The sequence below is a fragment of the Oenanthe melanoleuca genome, chromosome 13 (assembly GCF_029582105.1).
Source record: "Oenanthe melanoleuca isolate GR-GAL-2019-014 chromosome 13, OMel1.0, whole genome shotgun sequence".
In the NCBI taxonomy this organism is placed as follows: Eukaryota; Metazoa; Chordata; class Aves; order Passeriformes; family Muscicapidae; genus Oenanthe; species Oenanthe melanoleuca.
In genome coordinates, this window is record NC_079347.1 from 3,708,884 (window position 1) to 3,726,642 (window position 17,759).

A 17,759-nucleotide genomic window follows, 5' to 3' on the forward strand; every position below is an offset into this window, starting at 1 on the left:
CATCCTCCATCCCTCACTACCACACTGCAGGGTGATGTTGGTTCTGTGATGCAGCACAGGGCTCAGCCTTGGTCACGGTGGGAAGTCCAAGATAAATGTCTTGAGAGATTGCACACAGATGATCTTACACAGGCTGGAGGAAGTGACAGTTAAACCAGGGTAAAGTGTCTGATGAACTTTTTCTCTCCTTTCTTTTTCTCTTATTGAGATGGGAGAAGGATGTGAACCTGGAATGTGATTTTCCCTTTTGCCTTTTCACTCCTGGTTTGGATGGCACCTCATTAAAACCTTGTCTCCTGTTTCAAATCTTACACAGAGCAGATCTATCAGAGAATTTCTGTCAAATGAATCCTTTCTTAATCCTAATGCCACAGAGTTCATAGCACTCAAATGTAATGATGTCTTTTATGAAAGTAAATTATTGTGAGGAAGTCAGAATGATAATAGCCAGATTAATGTTAGATGTCTGAATAACTATTGCTTAATAAAATCTAAATGCCAATTGTCTTGGCTTCAAAGTTTAAGCAGATGAACATGTAGGCACAGGAATTGGGTTATTAAGTTTCTGCCCAATTAAAGGGCAGAGATTTGTTGGGAAACTGTGTTGGAATATGCTTTGGCTAGCCTGTGTGGACATGAAAGTACCACATGGAAAAATGCTGGATTTTTGTGATGGTCCATCTGTGCACTGGGGGAATGAAAGACTCTCCCAGTGATGGAGAGTGGAAGGGATGGGGAGGATGCCCTTGGTTGAGTGGGAGATGGAACTTGGCTGAAGTTGGCTGGGAAGGGATTTAACTGAGAAAGAAAAGAATGTTCCTGGTGGATGGCTGAGCTCGAGGTCAGTGCACTGCTGGCTTGGTGGTCTCAGCTGTGGTGTCAGGACCAGGAATTTACTACCTGGGTAAGGAAGTCCCCTGTTCCTCAGAGCAGATATTGCAGGATGAAGCAAATAGAAGTGAGAGGCTTGGGAAGGCAAAGTTGAAATTCAGCTTTGCTGAGCAGCAGCAGCAGCAGCAGCTTCACTTCCCTGTCCTGGCTCAGGCTGGTTCTTGTGGCAGGAGCTCATTGAGGCTCCTGGGTCTCATCTGACCTGGAATCCTGGCCTGGCTGTGGGGTGGGTGCAGAAAATGCCAATTTTAGTGGCTTTGTGATCCCATGGTGTCAGTCCCAGAGATTCTTCTCTTATTCTGGGATGGCACTGGGACATCTGTGGTGTCCCCCAGGATGGAACTGGGGAGAGGGGATGGAGGAGGGACCCTCCCTCTGCCCCCTGCCTTTGGGGAGAGGAGGAGGAGCAGGGATCTGTGCTGTCATTGCTGGCCTTTCCTGTTCCTCTGCTGCTCCTGAAGAGACAGCACAGAAAGGAGGGACTGAAGTCCTCTGAGCAGCTCTGCTCCCTGTTAAGGAAAAGAGTTGGGAATTAATTGTGCTCTTCAGGGAGGGGGACCAGACACTTTCCCTCCTGGGTAGTACTTCTGCACAAAAATGAGACATTTAAGATGTGTGGTTGTGCATTTTTAAGGTCCCTTGAGTGAATTACATCAAACCAATCTTGCAAATTCTTGAATATAAACAGTTTTAAGCTGTTTTAGTACTATGATTTAAAAATCGACTTTAAAATGGTTTTAAATGAGCTGCACTGCAAGTGCTGAATTTAGAAATGTCCCCCTTGACTTGGCTTCTAAAATCCAGTTGCTGGGGGTTCACTTTTACCTTAATTCTTTTACCTTATCTTGGCAGGAGGAGTGGAACTGGATGATTTTTAAAGTCTCATCCAACCCAAACTCCTTTTCTCCCTTGCTTCTCTGTGCTGAATCTCATGTATGATGAATGATGCACCCAGTTCTCATCTGGACTTGTTTAATGAAATCTTACACTTACAGAGCCTCTTTCTAAAGGATCCCCAAGTCCTTTTCCAGGGGATAGTGTTGAGTTACAAATGATCACTGTAATTCTTGTATCCTCCATCGCTGAGTGTTGACTTCTCAGGTGGAAGATGCTGACTGATCCTCAGGTAACCTGATATTTGAGGGATGAAGGGGACTCTGGCAGCTCAAACTCCAAAGCAGGATGTAATTACTTGGAATGAAGGCTGTGCTCCCACAGAAAGTGCTGTGGAATTGCTCTCAGCTAACGGTGGTGAAGGATTTGTGCTGCTTTGTCTGGGGAGCAGCACAAGTCCAGGCACATCGTGCTTGGTGGGGATTTCTGGGTGCTGCAGAGCTGAGTGGGAAGGAGAAGTTTGCCTGCAGCAAACTGCTGGCTCTGCCCTCCCTGGGAGTTCTTGTCAAACATTAACCAGATCTAGGCCAACTCACTTTTTAAATTATTTTTATTTAAAGCTCTCCCACCCTCAGTATGTACAAAGGTGTTCCCAGGCAGCTCTTGGGGCACTTTATGTTCTCCCTGTTGAATGTGCAGTAGGAATTGCTGATGTGAAGGATGGGATAGAAGCATTTGTGTTTGTATTGTAGGAATGAAAAACATTTGTGATTCAGTTAGTGGTGAATCTGATTTATATTTGTATCATATTACCAGTACAATTGTATTTAAATTGTATTCCCAAGAGCTGAAATGTAACCTTGGAAAGAGGGAGATGGTGCTGTGGAAAAGTTCATTCTCATCAAAAATAGCTGAGCAAGAGGATGGCTCAGGGTTTCCTGTGTTCACCTGTGCAGTCTCACCCTGTGATACCGAGTTATGGGGTAGAATTTTGGGATACTGGTGCTGTCACAACCTTTCCTCTGGCAGAGCAGATCCCACCTGCACCAGGAGCCATCCCAAACCAAATCCCCCTCCTGTGTCAGAAGGTGAAGGACAGAAACAGATACCCTCATGCTTTTGAGAAGTTGGTTTTTTCTGCCTGTACAAAAACTGCTTAATTCTGTGTAAATTGTTGTTTTCAGTTGTGTTCCTTATTTCAGTTATTAGACTCTGAAGATGTCTCTGCTGTTTCTGTATTTGCACCATCACAGGAGAATCGTCCTGTTTGTGCTTTTTTGGGCAAAGCTGTATTGTTTTAGTAGGAAGTGTGATATTTTTTTCTGTTTTTCTTCTTCACCATCACATAGAACATGGAAGTTAAGATTATATGTATTGTATGTACACTTCTGTAAGTAGCTCTTGGTGACACCAGGGCAATGTTCCTCTTTGTGTGTCGGTGTTTTTGTGTTAATTTTGTTGTTGCAGGGCATTTATTTGTCAATGTCTCCCTTTTTAAACAGCTCCTCTGGGAGTGTGTTTGTATTAAAAGCTGACAGAGTAGCATTTTAGGCTTATGCACATGAATCCAGGGCAGGATTTGTGGTGATGCCCTACTTGATGTACAAGCTGAGAGAAGTGTCCTGTGCCAGCTCCTGAGATGCCCCTTGCCCATGGTAAAAAGAATATTTGAAATAATCAACAAGCATATTTGGATGCAGCATTTAGGTAGTTTGAAATGCCTTCTGAAAACATCATTCCTTGTTCCAGGCATGCTCTCCAGCTCTTCTGCCCCTTTCTTTTGAGAGAAAAGGCTGGAATGGTGGGAGCTGGGTGTGCCCCTGCAGCTGGGTGTGCCCTGCAGGGAGCTGGGATCCTGCACGTTCCCTCTCAGCCTGTTTATCCTTCGTGGCCAAATGTTGTCAAACAAAATTGGGGTTTCATCGCAGCCAATTAACCAATTAACTGTTTGATTCCTCTTGCTCATGACACCAATTGAGACTGAAGAAGCCCTGGAGTTAGGTGAGGGTGTCTGGAAGGAAGTGGAGGTGTTGTGAGCAGGCTTTGAAGATGCACTGCTGGCTGGCTGAGGTGTGCTGGGGTGGGATCCCTTTGGATGGGCTGTGTGTAGAGGGTTCCTTGGGCCAACCTTGGCCTTTGATGGTTTTGTGTCTGGGAAGATGAAGAGATGCTGCTGGTGCTGAGCTGGAGTGAGGGCTTGTGTGCCTGATGTGGTTCAGGGGGGTGAGAAGGGTTTGGCCAAGATCCTCTTTTCTTTTAACAGCTTTGCCAGGAAATTCAGGCAGTGTGGGTGTGCTGGTTGGGGTTTATCTTTAGTCTGGAGTTGTGGTCCAAAAGTCCCAGAGGTGGGAGGTGGGAAGCAGAAGGAGGAGGCAGCACCAACACTGCCATTTCACACCACAGGTTACACATCCAAGGTGGTGATCTCAAACCAAAGCCATGCCCTTGCTGGATTAGGGATTAACAGAAAACCCAGGTGGGATTGAGGTAGAGGTTGGAAGGAGAAATGAAATGAAAGCTGTGTCTGCTCTGGGTGATGCTGGCACTGATGTGCTCAGTGTGCCTGGAGCAGCAGGGAATGGTGGTTCAGGAATCCATACAGGGTGAGGCTGGGCAGGAGTTTCTGTGCATTCCCTGCTGCATTTCCTGCTTGCTTTCAACTCTTCCTGTTGAGCTGGAGCCGAGGTGTGAGATGTGAAGGGTTGGTTGTGCAGGGAAATCTCAAACACAGGCAGTGTTCAAAGTACAGTGGGACACACTGCAGGAGGAGTGACTCAAACTGTGTAGAGTTCAAGTTCCTAAAAATGGAAATACTCTGCTCTGCTTTAGGCCTGTTTTCTGATTTTTTTGAGTTTTTGAACTTCTCTTTTCCCAGATGTGGAAGCTAAGCTGACCTTGGCCCTTGCTGCAGGGACATTGTTGTGGCTCTCTCAGCCTGGCTCTGCTCCTCCTTCACCTTTTCACTCAGGCTACCTGGGAAAAGGGGAATTTTAGCAGGATCCTCCTGGTAGCATCAGGTACAAGGCAACAGCTTCTTTATCTTCCACTTCCAGGCCTGTGCAGGGAGGGAGCAGAGGTGCAGTCCTTGTTCCCAGAGGATGGGCTAGGAGTGGTGGGAGCAGTATATTGTAGTGGGTATTAAAGGTTTGTTACAACCTGAAGTGGTCTGGAAACTGAGCTGCTGCAGTTTCCTACCTGCTGGAGTTAATGCTGATCAGCAGACATTGTTATCTGCCTTTCAAAGAGCCTCTCCTTGCTTTTCCTGAGCATGGGAACATTTCCCTTCTGTGGCTCGTGGCTGTGGAAGATGTGGCTTTGAGTGGGAAGTTGTCTGAAGTGCAGAGCTAAGGAAGCCCCACGAACTTCCTCTATTTACACATTTAATGCTGGTGTGATTTTAATGGCCTTGTACACATTATAGGCACCTAAAATAGCTCTGTGTGGAGATTGGATGTTGAGATAGCAACAAGTCTAACTTGTATCACAGTCAAACTATTTGCTCTAATAAAAAAATGTAAAAGAGTTCAAAAAACCCTGAACTAAATCCCCATACAGTCAAGGTGACTCCCATGAGGATGTTTATCTTTCACTGTATTACAAAAGGCTGCAGAGGAGTGGTTAAAAGTGTCATTAGCTGGTGTCTTTCTGGTGACTAATTTTACATTGACCTGGGCAGGCACAGCCGGATCAGCTCTGGGTTTGCACCAGCTCAGATCTCAAGTGAATCTTTGCTGTAATGTTCCTTTTGTGTGACAGTGTTGGTACAAATGATAGTTTTTCTTCAGCTCTAAGAGTTATAGGAAATGTTGATGCAATTTTAAAAGATGATGCATATCTCTGTGAAAAATAGCAAAGCTCTTTGTAAATATTTAACCCTCTATTTGGAAAACACAGATGTAAAAATCTTTGTTAAGCTTATAATATTCTGGCTATATAGCTGTATATAATTCCTGATTTTAGTGTATTGGTGGGAATGAACCAGCCAGAACCAGAGCATTCCTATTCCCTGCCTCAAAATTTGCCTTTAACAGTAAATGCCATGGACTCAGACTGTTCCACTTGGCTTTAACTGATCAGTGTCTATAATTAAATCTGATATTTATCTCTGTTGAAATCCTACATATGTAGCAAATTGGGCTGCAATCTCAAGAATGAGCTTTTTAAGTCTCAGACTTCTAAAACAAGTTTGTCATCAATGCCAGAATGATGCCAGGAGTTTGCTGGCCACATTCCAGAGCACAGGTCCCTCTCCTGGCCTGTGGTTACATGAGTTCAGCAGGTTACAGGAGAACTGGAGAAAAATGTGATTTTTCACATAAAATGTAAATTGTATCATGGGTTTGGTATCAGCACAGAGTTGGGTTATGCCAGTGCTTGTATCTTATCTGCAAGGCAGGGAAATCCAACAAACCTGGTGCCTTAGAAAGCATCAAAGATCTCAACTTACAGCCTGGGTTTAGCCTGCTTTAGCCTCTGAGATTTCACTGCTTTCAGAGCAATAGACACAGTGGAGCCAAATGGGGAAGAAATGTAAGAGGCTAAAATATTACTGAGGTGAAAAGACTTGTGTTTTAAAAACCAAGTGATGGGTTGTAGTTTTCTTGTTGAGAATGCAATAGGTGGTTTGCACAGCTTTCAGTCATGCTCTAGCAAGTAATTTATTATTTTAATAATCAGACAGCTGTCTAAAGACATGAAATAATGATTTTCTAAGCAGCTACATTTTCATTTTAGACTGCAATTGATGTGGTGGAACATCAGTTTCTTTCCTGGATGTACCTACTGTACTCTGTGCAGATCAGTAAAGAGCATTTCTGAATCTCTTGCTGCAGAGTTTAGCACTTATTGTGGCTGCCCCTGGATCCCTGGAAGTGCCCAAGGCCAGGCTGGATGGGTTTGGAGCAGTGGGAGGTGTCCCTGCCATGGCAGGGCTGGCACTGGATGGGCTTTGAGGCCCCTCCCAACCCAAACCATTCTGGGGTTTGGTGTTAAAGGAGTTAATCCTTTATCATCCTTTATCATCCTTTACCTTCTTTATCATCTCATTTTGTTTACTTCTTTATGTCCCAATGCTGTGTCAAGGTCAGAGGGAATATTTTTCAGCTTCTGTGTGTGTTTTGCAAGAATTTGATGTATTTCTGTTAACACAAGCAGCAAACACAAGTTAACACAACTGCAAAGGAAAGTTTGTTGAGAAGGGGGATTGGCAGGTTTTTAACCTGCATTTTTGCAGTAGGAGGATATGGTCCAAGGCAAAAGGTGCATTATTGCCAGAGCTTCCCTGAAATTACTGCTTTGAGTTGAAATGCCTTTTGGGAATCAGGGAGGGAGAGAGACCTGGAAACCACATCAAAGCTTGAGGTTAGAATATGTTGGAGAATGGGTGCCAAAAAAAGGTATGTCAGCACCAAAAATAGCCCTAATCTACAGGAGAAGTCAAGGACTGTATGGGTGGGGGGATGGCAGAACATCTGGGGGATGTGGGGGAGAAAAGGTATTTTAGAAATGAATGGGAGATGTTTGGCGTGGGCTGGAGCCGAGATGAGTCGAGCGGGTGAAGTGGTTTGAAATAGTTACTTGCCTGAGGACTTGGTGGATTTTCTTCAATTTGATTTTTTTTTTTTTTTTTTTATTGCTGCATAAAGTTTCCCTGTTAGAAGCCAGCTGTGGGTTGGGGGTTACAGCTCTGTGGAGGGGGCTGAAATTGGGCAGATTTGAGGAATTGTGGCCCTCACAGGGTTCTTAACAGAGATCATTCCTTGGCCAAAAAGAGCCAGAGGCTGCTTGGGGCACTCAGATCCCTCCTTTGGGCTCTCTCATCCTTCCCCTGGGCCCTCTCATCCCTCCTGCTTCCCTCTGTGATCAGGACTGATCTTTTTGCTCGTAGCAACATGAACCGTGAAGACCGGAATGTGCTGCGTATGAAAGAAAGGGAAAGGCGAAATCAAGAAATTCAGCAGGGTGACGAAGCCTTCCCACCCAACTCTCCTCTCTTTGCTGAACCATACAAAGTGGTGAGTTCCTGCACCTCAGAAAAATGCAGCTTTTCTTACAGAAATCATGTGCAAATTAATGTTTTTATCTTTTCTTGTTAGATCGAAAGCTCTTATAGCAACCAGTTGTTTAAGCAGGGCTTGAAAATAAAGCTGGACAGTCACAGCTCCACTGGCAGATTTATAGTGCTTGGGAAGGGGAGGAACCTTTATAGGGAGTGAGAAAAAGGAAAATAAAACCTTCCTTTGCCTTCTATACAGTGACTCAAAACAATGAAGCTGTCCATTGTGTGATGCCAAATTGCCATTTTTGGGGTGCTTTAGCCTATTGCTAAACTTTCTAATCTTTCATCAACATAATCCAGACCTGACTAAGTTCAGGAAGAGAATGTTTAAATAGGAGGTTAATTTAAATGCTGGGATGTTTGATAGGACAGAATTATCAGCTCTAACTAGTGCTCTAGTAGTTTGTATCTGATATTTTAGTTTGTTTTGAAGGAGTTAATTCTGTTTATGGTCTTACAAAGCTTTCAGCCTGTGCTGGGTTTCCTTCCAGGTTGCTTTGCTGAACAGAACTGGAAAAAATAACCTAATTCTGGAATAACTAATAAAATATTATTTAATATGTTAATTACGTAGTTCAAAACTCACTTTGAAAGTGAACCCTTCTTGCAATTTCAGCTGGTTTGCAAGAAGTCAGACATGACTGAAAACTGACTTCCTGCAGGAGGAAGGTTGAGAAATACCTGGTGGTTTTTTTATTCCTGTCCTCCCATCCCTTTCTTGTGCTCGATAACCAAATTGCACATGTATGAAATGAACTGGAGCTGGTTGGCATGCATGGGGGAATGATCCAGGATCCCAGATTTGGAAAACAACATGGTTATAGAAGAAAGAACCCTTTTAACTGTGTGCAACGACCATTGTGCCAATATAAATACCAATTAAAAATGACTTACGGGGGTGAGGTTAAGTTGATTTTATTTTACTGCTAATTAAAACCTTTTAGGACTGGTGCATTCTGCATTAGAGAAATTACAGTCTGTAAGGTGACAGGAGGCATCTGCAGCTTTGGAACTTGCATCTTGCTCAGCAGTGCATTATTTTATTGCTGGTTCAGCTGTTCCTGCTGCTGAATTTTTAGTATGTTTTAGGGAGTTTAATAGGTATCATTCCATCTTTTAAATATGTTTTAGGGAGTTTAATAGGTATTATTCCATCTTTTAGGGAGTGAAATAGGTACTATTCCATCTTTTAGATATGTTTTAGGGAGTGAAATAGGTATTATTCCATATTTTTAGTATGTTTTAGGCAGTCAAATTGCTGTTTCAAGAACTAAAATTCAGAATTGGAAACGCTGGCAAGGAAAGGTGTATTCTAGCTGAAATTCAGGTGCAGCGCTGCAGTTATCAGATATTTAACTGCACACAAAGTTGTGATTGGTTCTAATTCCCGATTTTTGTGGTTTCTCATGCCAGACCAGCAAAGAAGACAAGCTGTCCAGCCGCATCCAGAGCATGCTGGGGAACTATGACGAGATGACGGATCTGATCGGGGAGCGGCCGCTGCAGAAGATCGTCGCCATTCCCAAGGCCTCGGTTCCGGTTGCCGCCGCTCCCGATGAGAAGCCCTCGCCCGGTTTCTTCGGGGAGCAGCGGCACGGCGCGGGCTCCCACCAGAGCAGCAAATGGACCCCGGTGGGGCCGGCCCCCAGCACCTCGGCCCAGTCCCAGAAGCGCTCGGCGGGGCTGGGGGGGCACGGGCAGCGCTCGGGGGGCGGCGGCGCCGCGGGGACCCGGCACGAGCGCGACTCGTACGGCGGCGGCGGAAGGAAGAAGGGCCAGCACGGCTCGGAGCACTCCAAGGGCCGCTCGGGCAGCCCCGGGAAGCCGCCAGCCGTGCCCTCCCTCGGCTCCGGGCACGCCCGAGCCCACGGCTCCGAGCACCACGGCAAGGAGCACCAGCGCTCCAAGTCGCCCCGGGACCCCGAGCCCAGCTGGGACTCACCCTCGCGCGTGCCCTCCTTCGCCAGCGGGCAGCACTCCAGCCAGTCCTTCCCCCCCTCGCTCATGTCCAAGTCCAGCTCCATGTTACAGAAACCCACTGCCTACGTCAGGCCGATGGATGGGCAGGAGTCCATGGAACCAAAGCTATCCTCGGAACACTACAGCAGCCAGAGCCACGGCGGCGGCGTCAACGAGCTGAAACCCAGCAGCAAAGCGCACCTCACCAAGCTGAAAATCCCTTCTCAGCCACTGGATGTAAGTTGCTGGCTGTGTTCTGCCTTCTTTAATGTAAATCTACTTGGGTTGGGATTTTCCAGCGTCTCCAGAATCCCAGTTTGCCTAACCCAAGTGGAGTTTTCAGTAAACACTGTGTTTTTGTTACTCAAAGCTCCTTCACCAAGCTGTGTTTTCAATGGGGAGTATGGAGAAGTCATTATTTTTGTCTTCTGCTTCTTCAGTGTTGATACTGGGATTTTTATTAAATAAAGGCTGAGACATTCAGAAAGGTTTACTTAACCCCAAGAGGCCAATTTTCACGGAGTATTTCTCTAGTCAGGAGTTAGGGAAATTGTAGGATATCCACAAATATTTTGACAAGCTGGGCAAATCCATTGTTGTTCCTTGGAGCTGAATTGACTTAGGGCTGTTGATACAATCTTCCTGTATCAGATTTTCTTTTGAAGTGAGTAGCAATTACTAGATGTGATTATTATACCTTCACACCAAATTGAACAGGGTGCAGAACTTTTATCAGTTGTGCTGCATATAAAATACTATTGGGTTAACAACTTTGAGGAGTTTGGTAATTCCCAAATCATTAAGACACAGACTCTGACTCCAGCTCACTTACAAGGAGAGCCTTTCCTACTAACAAAGTCTCATTTCATCTCCTGTCTGACTGCTTGAATCATGGTAGCCAGAGAAAAGCCCTTTTTCCTGGGATTGCATCAGATAGCAAAGTAAGATCCAGCACACAGGTAAGGAAATCAGAAGTTATTTTATTTCTGAACACCTGCCACATCAATGCTGATGCAGTGAATCCTGTAGTAGCTTTGCTCCTTTCTGCTTGTGGCAACCAGGGATGCAGAAGATTCATGGTTTGGTAATTATTGCTGTTTTTGGGATCCCTCTGTGATGAGTGTTTTACTTGGGATGCAGTTTGTCATTCCTGTGCATTCATGGTCCTGCACTTGAATTCAGATACAATCCTGGGGCTGCTTCCAGGAAATGAATGAAAGTTGTGATTCTCTTTCCCCTCTCTACAAGTTTTTAATATCACTGACTGCCTGTGATCACTTTAACTGTCAAGTGAAAAGTGAGAGATTATTATCACAGTTTTCTGTGATGTCATGTATTTGCTTTTCATAACTGTGACTCATGCCATAAAAACATGGATCTATCTGATATTAAAATTGATGAAAAGAGTTAGCAAGGGCTGTTTGTGTCTATGTGGAGTCCATATGAGTCACAATAAGGATTGAAGTTTGTTTTTAACTGTTTGTAGCCCTTGGAAAATTTGGGAGATGTTAATTTTGAGTTTTGCTTTGTAGGCATCAGCCTCTGGTGAGGTGAGCTGTGTGGATGAAATCCTCAAAGTAAGTTCTCAGTGTTCTTGTTCCCAACTTTGTTGAAAATACAACAGTTCCCAAGGAGGGAAAGGACTCTGCAGTTCTCAGTGTCCAAGTGCAGGTGGTTACAGGAGGGGTCCCCCAGCACAGGGAGACTGGGCCAAACTGGGAGCAGAGCTGGGCACTGGGTGTGGTGGTGTGCACATCATCTCCTGGAGGTTCTCACTGCATTCCTGCTCCCTGATAACCAGAACTACACTGCTTCCACCAAAATACAGATTTTAACCCTGACATTTTAGATTATAGTAAATGCTTTGCTGCCCCATGGCAGCACTTTCCCTTTCTCCTACCTGGGATGTTTTCCCAAGTCCTTTTACCCCTCCTGTGATCCTCTGTCCTATGTCTGCTCTCACAAAAGGATCATCAGGTCCCTCTGGAGCATTTCCATGGTTTATTATTTCCTGTGACCTTCAGCACTGCACAGGGCCTTGGAGATGCTCTGGGACAATAGGAGGCAATTTCCAGCTGCAGGCATTTGATTTCCCCCTTTTCCCAAACAGTACAGGCTTCCCTTCCCTGGGATTCTTCTTCCCACACACACTGAAAGGATCAGACTGACTTGCTCTGCAATTTATCTTCAGGCCAACCAAGTTGATTGATTTATGCCTTGTTATTATGTCATAACTCTCTCTTCTCATGAGTAGCAATTTATCATTCAGGTTTACATGCAAAATCTTTGTTGCACATTTGGGAAATTAAGATTTGAATATAAAGCTTAGTGAAGGGTGAGCAATGAACTAAGAATTGAGAGAATCCAGATTGCAAGTTGAAATCTGATTTATTTTGTTCATAACTTTCCTTTTGGTTGTGTTTTAGGAGATGACCCACTCCTGGCCTCCTCCACTGACTGCCATCCACACCCCCTGCAAAACTGAACCCTCCAAATTCCCCTTTCCAACAAAGGTCAGTGCTGAATCAAACAGTGGATGCTGTTGAAAAAGTAACTCCTGCTAAAGATCAGGATTTTGGACCTCCCACACTCATTTCTATATGATATGGTTTGTTGCAGTGCTTTGTCTCTCTTTATTTTCCTTCACATCATCTGTCAGCAGCAGCCTTACTAAAATTTTCCTTGGTTTTCCTCTGCTTTGCACATGCAGTCTACAAAATTATCTATAATGCTACTTACCTTTTTTTTGCATTTTCAATTACAAAAAATGATATCAGTTTAAGAATCACATGTTTTGCTGAAGAAATCACTTGTTCCAAAAGATCCTCTTCCCAGCCTCCTGTGCTCTTAAATACTGCTGAAGGGTTTAAGCAATTAATTCCAGAGAAATCCACCTCTGCTGCTGTTGGCAGCACAGGGCACGTGTCCAGGGGAGCTGCTGGAGCTGACACCTCTGAGGAAGGAATTCTCTGCCTCCCCTGAGGCTGGGCCTGGCAGCTCCAGGGTTCCAGGGCACACTGGCACTGGGAATTGTTTGCCTTGAAGAGCAGCTCTGCAGGATGCTGGGAGCCCAGGGGAGGCAGCTGTGGGTAAAACCCAGCATGGGGAGCTGACTCACCCAGGAATTCATGGTCTGCTTCCTGGACCTGCTGATTACCAGTAAAAGATTCAGCTCAACAGCCTGATTTTTTTTTCCAGGCTCATCTCTCTGGGATGAATTGGGGTGCTCCACCCCAAACTTGGCAGAGCTTCAGAGTGAAGAAATTGCACTGTTTGTCTTTTCAAAGTTACCTATGTTATAATCCAGCCCATGCTCTCTCTGACCAGCTGCTAGACACCACTTAATTGCTCTTAATTTCCTGTTTGATCCAAATTGCTCCCCAAAACAGAACATCTGAGGGAATCATTTTAAGAAGATTTTCTCACTGAGGTTTCTGCTGTCATCTCTCTGATCCCCTCCTTTTATGTGAACACTTTGACATGACCTTCCTTCAGCCCAAGGTTCCAGTCCCTGATGCAAGGGCAAATCCACAAACCTTCCCCAGGCTGGTCCAAGTTCAGGTTCTCAGGTTCTCATCCTGGCTGGATATCCCAGAGCCAGGAGCACTCCTGCTCTCTGTGACCTGTCCCTGCCTCACTGCATTTTGCTTCTCTTCAGTACCAAAAAAATGCAGAATTTACCATTCAGTTCTCAGCTTTACTTTGGAAGGCATACCTAGAAATAAATCCTGTTTTCTGTTTTCCTAGCATTAGATCAATATTAATCTTGCAAATATTGCTTTTAGTCAGGGTTTATTTGTGTGTTACATAAAACTGTCATCCTGGAAATAATTCTTACCTTTTCTTATAAGGAAAGAAATTCCACACCTTTCCTCTTCAACAAAGGTCCTTATTGCACTGCTTTGAGTACTCACTCCTGAACCTTTAGGGAGATTTTTTCCCTTTGCATTTGGAGTACACTTGGCTGTGGGGCTGCTTGGTTTTAGTTTCTCTGGCATTTGAGTTTGGGAAGAGGAAGGTGTGCAGAATTCCATGTGGCTGTGGCACAGAGGCCACGTGACACTGCTCAGCTCTGGTAATGTTTGAACAAAAACCATGGCTTGTGGGGCTTTTTGAGCCTCTCAACCTGGATTGTGTCTCTTCACCCAGTTTGCAAAAAATTCCATTTATGGCTGCTCTGAGTCGTTTGACTTTTTGCCAGCTTTTTTATTTTGTGGCTGCACATCTTAGCCACGGAACTCTGTCAAATTCTCTCTCTGCATCCAAAGCCTATAATTTCCTCTGCCTTCTCCCCTCTGTCATTCTTGGCAGCAGCAGCTCTGCAGAATTCCAGGGAGTTAGTGAGCCATAGGCCTGTGCAGTCTGGGCCCAGAGCAGAATCCAGCAAACAAAACACAACAGTGGTTTACTTTAATCAAGCAGTTCTGCTGGAGGAAAGCTCCTTCTCTTTAATACTGTGCTCCATTTATTATTATTTATTATTATTTATTGCCAGTCATCTGCTGAAGAGTTTCACAGCATTGCCCTTGTGGGCAGAGCTCAGTGTGTTCTTCCTGCTCACATAAAGTGAAGCTGCCCTTGGTGGAACACTTGATTTTATTTGTCAGGCTCCTGGGATGGGATCACTTTCCCTGTGTGTAGGGAGTGAGTAACTCCAAGGAACCCAACCTCCTGACTGGGGCCTCTCTGATTACTATAAATATATCTAATAGTTCCCAGGAAGTCTTTGGATCAGAAGAGAAAACTCCATGAAAATAGGTCAGGGAGAGTTTTATGGATGCTATGGAAAAATGCAGATTCCTGTGTCTTGATAAAAAATGTTATCCTGTGACCTAACACTCTATAATTTTATCCATGGGCTCACAGTCAGACACTGCAGAAATGATTGTGAAATGCACTGAGCAGCCCAGCTGCTGGCTGGGAGGGCAGGTTGGGTTCCAGGGGAGGCTGTAGCTCTGCAGAGGTGGCTCTTGCTGCTCAGCAGGACCCCTCAGCCATCCCTGCCCTGCTGGGTGCACAAACCTCCTCCTGAGAAGTGCAGATAAGATCTGACCTCTGGTTCCAGGTGTTAACTGGGAATGGGCCCTGTCCCCCCCAGCCAGGGCTGTGGGATGGGAATCCAGCCCAGCTGGACAATTCCTCTCTCCAGGTTTTTTGTCAAAGTTTTTGTTTCCTGCTCCAGTGTCTTCCCTGTGTAACCTCAGTCCATTATATTTTGCTTTAAAGGGTTTCCTTCCTTTCAGTTGTTTGCAGTTTCTTTCTGAAGCAGACCTTTAGAAGCTGCTGCTCTAAATAACCTGGGAGTTGAAAGTAGAGCTTATTTTTTTTTTTTTTTAGTCTCTGAGTTTCTTAAAGAAATATGTATCCAGTAGATGGCAAGGGAGTTGGAAAAAGTTGCACATTGAACCCTAACACCTCATTAAAGTGCACTTAGCTGAGAGCCAGTGCTTTGCCTGTGCAATAGGAAGTTGACTCAAGTGGGGAATTAGGCAGGGGTGTTGTGCAGAATTCCCAATCCCTGTGCTGCTGGAAGGGGTGCAGTTCCCATCCTGTGCTCCCCCAGTGCTGTGGCTTTGGGAATGTGGAGTTTGTGGTCTTTATTTCCTTTTTCTCTCAGTTTGTTGGCTTGGCTGGGCTGCCAGTGGCAAAAAGTAACCAGGGATTCAGAGCTGCCTCCTCCCACTGTGCAAGTGATAAGAAATGGATTTATTTTGAAGGAAGTGTGGCTGTTCACAAGACTTCTCTCCATCTTTGCTTTGCTCTTGAATTCTTTCTGATTTTTTTATTATTGTTTTTATTGTCCCTTCCTTTCAGTTAGTAGAGATCAGAGGTATTTGAAACACCTCCCAAGGAAAGCTCCTTATGAAATCCTCCATCCACCAAATTCTTGTTCAGCGCATTGTTCCATTTTTGAAATATGAAGCTGAGGGAAATTGGAAACATCTCAAGGGTGCTTTGCTGTGTAAAGCTTTTGTGTGCTTAAAAACTTCATTCTGTGAATTGCCTCTGTAACCACTGCCTGGCACTGGCTTGTTGTGAGGGAAAACCAGGTCACAGGTGTACCAGGAAAAATGGAATTCATTGTTGAACTGTAGTTCTGCTTTGCCATTGCCAGAGCATGTAAGTAAAACGTTTGTATAGAACTAGAAATTGAAAATACTGGACTTGATTTATTTTTCTGAGGCCATCAGTTGTCCTCATTTTGAAATGAGGTCAGGAAGGTCCTATTTTAACAAGGCACTCGAGCCTGGAAGGGAGTTTGCAGTGGCTCAGGAGCCTCTGTGTATTTGTTAAAACAATGGTTTAGGATTTCAAAAAAATTCATAATCTGCTGTGTCTTGGAAGTCAGAATTGGAGTTTCTGAAATGGGAATACTGAGGAGGATACAGATGCTAAAATTTGTCAGGCTTCCTCTCTCCTGGCTGGTTTTATAGGATATTGGGCAGGAATTCTTCCTGTGAGGGTGCCCAGAGCAGCTGTGGCTGCCCCTGGATCCCTGCAGTGCCCAGGCCAGGCTGGATGGGGCTGGAGCAGTGGGACAGTGGGAGGGTCCCTGCCATGAGCTCCCTTCCAGCCCAGCCCACCCTGTGAGTCTCTAACACTATTTTATTGCCTTTTCTGCCAGGTGTGGCAGATCCAGGCTGGAATGCTGAGCTCCCCACCCAGGCTGGGTTTACCAGGGACCCACGTGGAGCTTTTGGGGCAGAGTGTGCAGAGCTGATCAAATGAAACCTCTCCTTGTCCCTAAGGCTCCTTTGTGGCTGAGGAATATTTTTTCTTGAGACATTTTCCCTGTTCCCATTTCTGTGTGTGCCTGGAGAAGGAAAATGAGGAGAAAAGAGTTGGAAGGAAAACACTTCAAACAGCAGCAAAATTTGTGTGTGTATAAGGAGCATAAACAAACATCCTGAGCAGTTCCTCTCCATCCTAAACACAGAGGGGGAGGGGATTTAGGGAAGTCACACAGGGATTTGGGACTTTCAGCCCTGATGTGCCCTTGGGAAGGAGGTGGGTGAGGAAGAGGAGTGTGAAGATCTCACCTGGGCTGCCCCTGGTCCCAGAGAAAGAATCCCTTTTTCTTGCTTGTTGTTATTTTTTCCCCTTCTCCAGAGATTAAGTGTGATCCATTAGGTAGAAAGAATATCTTCCTTACAGCCTGCTTTTTGGTACCTTAAGATTCCCACTGCAAAAAACCCACTTGTGGTCTTTTATTCCCCCAGGAGTCTCAGCAGTCCAGTTTTGGCACTGGAGAACAGAGTGAGTACATGAAACTTCCTGGAATGTGTTGAATGTTTTTGTTGTCATTCAGTATTCTCAAGATGTCAGGGTTTTTAGGAAATGAGGTTTTCCAGACTGCTCACAGGATGGAGTCTAACTTCAAATTTTCTCTGCTTTCTCAGGTTTTTAAGCTGTTCAAACAGTTGCTTGATTTTCATTTAGCATTTCTTGTTCAGGTCTTGAAAGTTATCACTGAGTGGAGTGGAAGTGTGTGGTGTGTTTGAGGGAAAATATATCTTTTGATTGATCCAATTCTTTACAAAATGCCTCTATGGTTGATTGATTTGAAAATAACTAAGTACTGAACCAAACCACCTTTAAAAACCCAACTCCCTGCTTGGGGACATCTTAGAAATCAAAAGAGTGCTTTTGCTTTTATTTCAGTAGAAAAAGCACATGGCATTTTTTTTACTTCAACATTTTAAAGTCAAGAGAGAGAACTGGTCAAGAACTTCTATCACATGCTATTATCCATGAGTTTCTTGCACTTTTTTGGAAAAAAGAAAAGTAGGTTTTATTTCTTTTAACTGTCATTTTGAATGTTATTGAAATGAACACTAAACTCAGGTAAATACCAGGTAAAATTGAATTAAATTTGTGCTGTTACCTTCCAAAAGTCCTTCCACTCCCTCTTGAAGTGATTAAACAGCTTAAATAGTAAAAGAAGAATGGTTTATTCTTAGATATTCACAAGCAGCTTAATCTGAACATCTGATACAGTGGGGAATTAAGGAAACAA

At 44.6% G+C, this 17,759-nt stretch overlaps 1 protein-coding gene across 1 annotated transcript in view; it reads left to right on the forward strand.

Moving 5' to 3' along the window:
* Positions 1-17,759, forward strand: part of AFF4 (ALF transcription elongation factor 4) — a 46,342-nt gene that overhangs the window by 9,095 nt on the left and 19,488 nt on the right. The window contains exons 2-6 of the mRNA XM_056502033.1: positions 7,613-7,739; positions 9,197-9,979; positions 11,275-11,319; positions 12,169-12,255; positions 16,963-16,999. Of these exons, the coding sequence (XP_056358008.1) occupies positions 7,617-7,739; positions 9,197-9,979; positions 11,275-11,319; positions 12,169-12,255; positions 16,963-16,999 (1,075 nt within the window). The 5' untranslated portion in view covers positions 7,613-7,616. The remainder of the gene's footprint in view (positions 1-7,612; positions 7,740-9,196; positions 9,980-11,274; positions 11,320-12,168; positions 12,256-16,962; positions 17,000-17,759) is intronic.